Source organism: Pristiophorus japonicus, chromosome 23 (assembly GCF_044704955.1).
Source record: "Pristiophorus japonicus isolate sPriJap1 chromosome 23, sPriJap1.hap1, whole genome shotgun sequence".
Taxonomy (NCBI): domain Eukaryota; kingdom Metazoa; phylum Chordata; class Chondrichthyes; family Pristiophoridae; genus Pristiophorus; species Pristiophorus japonicus.
The window spans coordinates 21,428,514-21,436,368 of record NC_091999.1 but is presented as its reverse complement, the minus strand read 5'-3'; the positions used below and the strand labels follow the sequence as shown (position 1 = coordinate 21,436,368).

Here is a 7,855-nt window from a genome sequence, read left to right as displayed (position 1 = left end):
AGCAGCGGCAGTAAATAAAATCTAAATGTAAATTCCGATATAGTTTATCTTCATTTATTCCTATTATAATAGCTTTTGCTGAATGTGGCCTATGCCAAGTGCCAGGATATTGGATCAGGCCCACCACAGAAAATGAGTTTGACACCTTGAGGTAGATAATGTCAACCGGATTCCGCCATCAACCAACCGAACAGCTTCTTCACAAACTCAAGCTAGTTTGTAAGACGTGACCATGTTTACCAGAATCCATGTTCAGTATCTGTAATGGCCCCTTCCCTTTCCCCATGATGGAAAACAACAGCTCTCAGGATCCCTTCTAGCACCTTCCTGGTGATCAAGGTCACGTTGATGGGCCTTCAGTTCCTGAGCTCTGACTTGTGGCCAATTTGGAAAATGGGAACTACATGTGCTATCTTCCAATCTCAGGGAACAACCCATGACTCCACTGAGCTGCTGGAGATATGGGCAAGTGGCTGACAGAGCACCCGTCCCATCTCTTTAAACACCCTTGGGTGGATATCATCGGCACCTTACACCGTCAAGATTAACCCGCACGGTGACTTTGCTGACTGTGAAGAGAGATGAGAAAGACCAAAGTGCCATTTGCCCCTCTCAGTGTGACCCTGAAGGACTGTGTCGAGGCTGAAGTTCTCCCCCATACGATCTTCCAACAGATTGTCCTCTCTGAGCTCCAGCCAGGTGATGCTAAACACACGGGTGGGAAAGACAAAAATCTACAGCAATGTGTTGAAAGCAACACGAATTTATTTGTCTCTATCCCAAATATTAAACTCCTGTCCAGTTACCAGAGTTATTAACATCAGCGGAAACAAACCCCAACTGTCCGAATGAACATGGTTCAGTCGGGATGTGATTAACAGCAGCAATAACAGCAGATACCAACCCCTGCAGTCACTTGTGAACTTGCTGGTGTATCAGTAGGTGCAATGACTGAATGAATTCCTTCCCACACTCCGGGTGGAGTAGCGGCGAGAGATCAGGGCTGAGAGATTGGGGCCCACAAGAGGCGAGAGTTTGGGGTGGAGAGATTGTGGCCTACGAGAGGCACGAATTCGGGGCCCGGAAGAGGCAAGGGCCCAGGGACAGCATGGGCCAGACCACACTGTGATCTATGGGCATTAGGATTATGTGCACCAGGTCTGTGCAGCAGAGCTTGGTCTCCAGTCGTCTTGTTTAACACTTGCCACTGGACCAAGACCTCGCTCTGTCCAGCCCGTGTGGTGGCTGGCGTACAACGGACACACACATTAAAAGAATGCATGCACAGGCATCTCCCACCCTTCAATATGTAGTTCGGGACCTGGAATATCAGATCTCATATTGAAACATCTGTGAACTCATCGCTTTTTGTGTGGAAGTGGGTCATCCTCGATTCAAGGGACTGTCTAATACTATACTGCACAGGAGGCCAGGGATTGACTTCCGCATCCAGCACCCACCCTGATACAGAGCGGCTGGGAACTGCTGGGCCTGCTGTATAAATGCAACCAGTTGTTTTCATGATTTGGGTGAGGCGCTGCCCCCGGTGTTTACTGGGGCCGAGCCCGGTTCTCTGACTCGGGGCGGGGGAGGGGGCCACACTCGGTGTTGCCCGGGGCCTGAGGGCCACACTCGGTGCTGCCCGGGGCCTGAGAGCAGCACTCGGTGTTGCCTGGGGCCTGAGAGCCGCACTCGCTGTTGCCCGCGACCTGAGGGCCACACTTGGTGTTGTCTGGGGCCTGAGAGCCGCACTCAGTGTTGCCCGGGACCTGAGAGCCGCACTCGGTTTTGCCCGGGGCCTGAGAGCAGCACTCGGTGTTGCCTGGGACCTGAGAGACACACTCGCTGTTGCCCGCGACCTGAGGGCCACACTTGGTGTTGTCTGGGGCCTGAGAGCCGCACTCGGTGTTGCCCGGGACCTGAGAGCCGCACTCGGTTTTGCCCGGGGCCTGAGAGCAGCACTCGGTGTTGCCTGGGGCCTGAGAGCCACACTCGCTGTTGCCCGCGACCTGAGGGCCACACTTGGTGTTGTCTGGGGCCTGAGAGCCGCACTCGGTGTTGCCCGGGGCCTGAGGGCCGCACTCGGTGTTGCCCTGCGCCGTGCTCGCTCCGCTCTGTCCCTGGGAGCCTCTCCGCACAGGGAGGTGCTCTCTGGGAACCAGTCCTTCACACGCGTTGCCTCCCTGCTGATGGAGATTGGGTGTATTCCCCCGGGCGGAGCACTCTGGGTACAATCATTCGCTATTGTCAGGGAGTGGTACAGCACAGAAGGCCATGCGACCCATCGTGTCTGTGCCAGTTCTTCAGTGGAGCTGTTCAATGAGTCTCACTGCTCTCCACTTTACCGATAGCTCGGTATATTCTTCCCGGCAAGTATTTATCCAATTCCCTTTTAAAAGTTACGATTGAATCTGCTTCCACCACCCTTTCGGATAGTGCATTCTGGATCATAACAATTCGCTGGGTAACAAATGATCCCACATTTCACCTCTCGTTATTTTGCCAATCATCGGAAGTCTGACTCCTCTGGTTACCTTCCCTAATGCCGCTGGAAAGAATTTCCATATTTACTCTTTCTTCTAAATCATTCATAATTTTGTACATCTCTGTCAAATCTCCTTTTACCCTTTTTTGCTCTCTGGAGAAAACTTCACCAGGCTCTCCACATCACGGAAGTCCCACATCCCTGGCACCGCTACTTCCGCACCTTCTCTAAAAGCTTGACATCATTCCGAAAGTTTGGAGCCCAAACTTGAACACAATTCTCCAGCTGAGGCCGAACCAGTTTTTTTATAAAGGTTTGGCAAACTAAACATCAAATGCTGATATTTCTCTGATGGGGTTTAAAGGGCGAGGTCCATCCAGTCAGTTGGATGTGTCAATGAGACTGCGATCTGAAATAAGCGCATTTGGAGTGGAGGGCCAGGGACATGCTGTGTAACTGGGCGCAAACAGTCCTGCACTCCCCCCACATCACTTGTTTCCCATTTGGCATGAAAGGAACGTGATAGTTGCAACAATTCATTTGATTTGATTTCAAATAGTTTAGTATAGAAATTGAATTATGTTTCTATGATTTTTTTGCCCCAACTCAGGTTCAAGGCCTCAATTTTTCGCTTCGACTGTGTACTGTCACAGGATTCCAATTCTGCGACTGTACATTGTAATTCCAACCCTGGGACTGTATATTGGGATTCTAACCCTGGGAGTGTATGTGGGCACTCTAACCCTGGGGGAGAGTACAAAGGGATTCTAACCCTGGCACTGTACATGGGGATTCTAACCCTTGGACTGTACGTGGGGATTCTAACCCTGGGACTGTACATGGGAATTCTAACCCTGGGACTGTACATGGGGATTCTAACCCTGAGATAGTACATGGGGATTCTAAACCTGGCACTGTACATGGGGATTCTAAGTCTGGCCCTGTACATGGGGATTCTAAACCTGGCACTGTAAATGGGGATTCAAAACCTGGCACTGTACACGGGGATTCTAACCATGGAACTGTATATCGTGTCCAGGCATTCGGGCCCCCTATGGAGCCGACCAGGCCTCTACTTCCCCGCAGTGCTCCAGATGTGGTCTAGCCAGGGCTTTGTGCAGCTGCAGACGCTGGCAGTGCCCATGGAATAGAATCAAGGGAGGTAGCTTAGTCGTGACTTTCATTTTAAACTTTAAATCAACTTGGGAAACTTATAAATAACTTGGGAAAACTTTTTTAAAACTCCAGAAGAAACATTTAAAACTTCTGAAAAAACTTTTAACCAACATGGAAGAACTTTCAGGAATTCTTTTCTTTAAAATTTTTTTTTATTGAGGAATTGAATACAGTACCCCAATCTAACGAGAAAATAGTTTGGTGTGTTTTATTAGCATCATTTTCAGTCATTTGAAACCAGGTTACACACGACGATGCCTGGCAAGCAGGTGTGCCTCCGACCAGGTGACCTGGACGTCAGCCTCCCGCCTCCCCCCAGAGGCGAGATTTCATCCCTCCATTTATGTATGTATTTGTCTATATCCCAAATATTAAACTACAGTCCAGTTACAGGAGTTATCATCAGCAGAAACAAACTCCAATTGTCAGAATGTACATGGTTCAGTCGGGATGTGATTAACAGCAGCAATAACAGCAGATACCAACCCCTGCAGTCACTTGTGAACTTGCTGGTGTATCAGTAGGTGCAATGACTGAATGAATTCCTTCCCACACTCCGGGTGGAGTAGCGGCGAGAGATCAGGGCTGAGAGATTGGGGCCCACAAGAGGCGAGAGTTTGGGGTGGAGAGATTGTGGCCTACGAGAGGCACGAATTCGGGGCCCGGAAGAGGCAAGGGCCCAGGGACAGCATGGGCCAGACCACACTGTGATCTATGGGCATTAGGATTATGTGCACCAGGTCTGTGCAGCAGAGCTTGGTCTCCAGTCGTCTTGTTTAACACTTGCCACTGGACCAAGACCTCGCTCTGTCCAGCCCGTGTGGTGGCTGGCGTACAACGGACACACACATTAAAAGAATGCATGCACAGGCATCTCCCACCCTTCAATATGTAGTTCGGGACCTGGAATATCAGATCTCATATTGAAACATCTGTGAACTCATCGCTTTTTGTGTGGAAGTGGGTCATCCTCGATTCAAGGGACTGTCTAATACTATACTGCACAGGAGGCCAGGGATTGACTTCCGCATCCAGCACCCACCCTGATACAGAGCGGCTGGGAACTGCTGGGCCTGCTGTATAAATGCAACCAGTTGTTTTCATGATTTGGGTGAGGCGCTGCCCCCGGTGTTTACTGGGGCCGAGCCCGGTTCTCTGACTCGGGGCGGGGGAGGGGGCCACACTCGGTGTTGCCCGGGGCCTGAGGGCCACACTCGGTGCTGCCCGGGGCCTGAGAGCAGCACTCGGTGTTGCCTGGGGCCTGAGAGCCGCACTCGCTGTTGCCCGCGACCTGAGGGCCACACTTGGTGTTGTCTGGGGCCTGAGAGCCGCACTCAGTGTTGCCCGGGACCTGAGAGCCGCACTCGGTTTTGCCCGGGGCCTGAGAGCAGCACTCGGTGTTGCCTGGGACCTGAGAGACACACTCGCTGTTGCCCGCGACCTGAGGGCCACACTTGGTGTTGTCTGGGGCCTGAGAGCCGCACTCGGTGTTGCCCGGGACCTGAGAGCCGCACTCGGTTTTGCCCGGGGCCTGAGAGCAGCACTCGGTGTTGCCTGGGGCCTGAGAGCCACACTCGCTGTTGCCCGCGACCTGAGGGCCACACTTGGTGTTGTCTGGGGCCTGAGAGCCGCACTCGGTGTTGCCCGGGGCCTGAGGGCCGCACTCGGTGTTGCCCTGCGCCGTGCTCGCTCCGCTCTGTCCCTGGGAGCCTCTCCGCACAGGGAGGTGCTCTCTGGGAACCAGTCCTTCACACGCGTTGCCTCCCTGCTGATGGAGATTGGGTGTATTCCCCCGGGCGGAGCACTCTGGGTACAATCATTCGCTATTGTCAGGGAGTGGTACAGCACAGAAGGCCATGCGACCCATCGTGTCTGTGCCAGTTCTTCAGTGGAGCTGTTCAATGAGTCTCACTGCTCTCCACTTTACCGATAGCTCGGTATATTCTTCCCGGCAAGTATTTATCCAATTCCCTTTTAAAAGTTACGATTGAATCTGCTTCCACCACCCTTTCGGATAGTGCATTCTGGATCATAACAATTCGCTGGGTAACAAATGATCCCACATTTCACCTCTCGTTATTTTGCCAATCATCGGAAGTCTGACTCCTCTGGTTACCTTCCCTAATGCCGCTGGAAAGAATTTCCATATTTACTCTTTCTTCTAAATCATTCATAATTTTGTACATCTCTGTCAAATCTCCTTTTACCCTTTTTTGCTCTCTGGAGAAAACTTCACCAGGCTCTCCACATCACGGAAGTCCCACATCCCTGGCACCGCTAATCCGCACCTTCTCTAAAAGCTTGGCATCATTCCGAAAGTTTGGAGCCCAAACTTGAACACAATTCTCCAGCTGAGGCCGAACCAGTTTTTTTATAAAGGTTTGGCAAACTAAACATCAAATGCTGATATTTCTCTGATGGGGTTTAAAGGGCGAGGTCCATCCAGTCAGTTGGATGTGTCAATGAGACTGCGATCTGAAATAAGCGCATTTGGAGTGGAGGGCCAGGGACATGCTGTGTAACTGGGCGCAAACAGTCCTGCACTCCCCCCACATCACTTGTTTCCCATTTGGCATGAAAGGAACGTGATAGTTGCAACAATTCATTTGATTTGATTTCAAATAGTTTAGTATAGAAATTGAATTATGTTTCTATGATTTTTTTGCCCCAACTCAGGTTCAAGGCCTCAATTTTTCGCTTCGACTGTGTACTGTCACAGGATTCCAATTCTGCGACTGTACATTGTAATTCCAACCCTGGGACTGTATATTGGGATTCTAACCCTGGGAGTGTATGTGGGCACTCTAACCCTGGGGGAGAGTACAAAGGGATTCTAACCCTGGCACTGTACATGGGGATTCTAACCCTTGGACTGTACGTGGGGATTCTAACCCTGGGACTGTACATGGGAATTCTAACCCTGGGACTGTACATTGGGATTCTAACCCTGAGATAGTACATGGGGATTCTAAACCTGGCACTGTACATGGGGATTCTAAGTCTGGCCCTGTACATGGGGATTCTAAACCTGGCACTGTAAATGGGGATTCAAAACCTGGCACTGTACACGGGGATTCTAACCATGGAACTGTATATCGTGTCCAGGCATTCGGGCCCCCTATGGAGCCGACCAGGCCTCTACTTCCCCGCAGTGCTCCAGATGTGGTCTAGCCAGGGCTTTGTGCAGCTGCAGACGCTGGCAGTGCCCATGGAATAGAATCAAGGGAGGTAGCTTGGTCGTGACTTTCATTTTAAACTTTAAATCAACTTGGGAAACTTATAAATAACTTGGGAAAACTTTTTTAAAACTCCAGAAGAAACATTTAAAACTTCTGAAAAAACTTTTAACCAACATGGAAGAACTTTCAGGAATTCTTTTCTTTAAAATTTTTTTTTATTGAGGAATTGAATACAGTACCCCAATCTAACGAGAAAATAGTTTGGTGTGTTTTATTAGCATCATTTTCAGTCATTTGAAACCAGGTTACACACGACGATGCCTGGCAAGCAGGTGTGCCTCCGACCAGGTGACCTGGACGTCAGCCTCCCGCCTCCCCCCAGAGGCGAGATTTCATCCCTCCATTTATGTATGTATTTGTCTATATCCCAAATATTAAACTACAGTCCAGTTACAGGAGTTATCATCAGCAGAAACAAACTCCAATTGTCAGAATGTACATGGTTCAGTCAGGATGTGATTAACAACAGATTCCACCCCTGCAGTCAGTTGTGAACTCGCTGGTGTGCCAGCAGGGTGGATGACTGGGTGAATCCCTTCCCACACTCAGAGCAGGTGAATGGCCTCTCCCCAGTGTGAACTCGCTGGTGTGCCAGCAGGCCGGATGACCGAAAGAATCCTTTCCCACACTCAGAGCAGGTGAACAGCCTCTCCCCAGTGTGAATTCGCTGGTGTGACTGCAGGTGGGATGACTGAGTGAATCTCTTCCCACACACGGAGCAGGTGAATGGCCTCTCCCCAGTGTGAATGCGTCGATGAATTTCCAGTTCTGATGGCGACCTGAATCCCTTCCCACAGTCCCCACATTTCCACGGTTTCTCCATGGTGCGGTTATCCATGTAACTCTCCATGGTTGGATGATCAGTTGAAGCCTCGCCCACACACACAACACGTTTACAGTTTCTCCCCGCTGTGAATGGTGCGATATTTCTTCAAGCTGTGTAACTGGTTAAAGC

At 50.5% G+C, this 7,855-nt stretch overlaps 1 protein-coding gene across 1 annotated transcript; it reads right to left on the bottom strand.

The window, feature by feature from the left end:
* Positions 1-1,550: 1,550 nt before the first annotated feature.
* LOC139235429 (protein rtoA-like) lies at positions 1,551-6,770 on the bottom strand. Its single transcript, XM_070866550.1, has 3 exons — positions 6,743-6,770; positions 4,798-5,467; positions 1,551-2,151 (listed from the first exon to the last, which is right to left on the bottom strand). The coding sequence occupies exons 1-3, from the start codon at positions 6,768-6,770 to the stop codon at positions 1,551-1,553; spliced, it is 1,299 nt and encodes a 432-aa protein (XP_070722651.1).
* Positions 6,771-7,855: the final 1,085 nt, after the last annotated feature.

Excerpts from the sequence above, each read along its gene's own strand:
- LOC139235429 (XM_070866550.1), bottom strand. The coding sequence starts at position 6,770 with ATGCCTGGACACGATATACAGTTCCATG. Across the intron at positions 5,468-6,742 it reads ACACGATATACAGTTCCATG|AGTGCTCCGCCCGGGGGAAT; the intron begins GTTAGAATCCCC and ends GATTGTACCCAG. Across the intron at positions 2,152-4,797 it reads GAGAACCGGGCTCGGCCCCA|AGAGCACCTCCCTGTGCGGA; the intron begins GTAAACACCGGG and ends ACTGGTTCCCAG.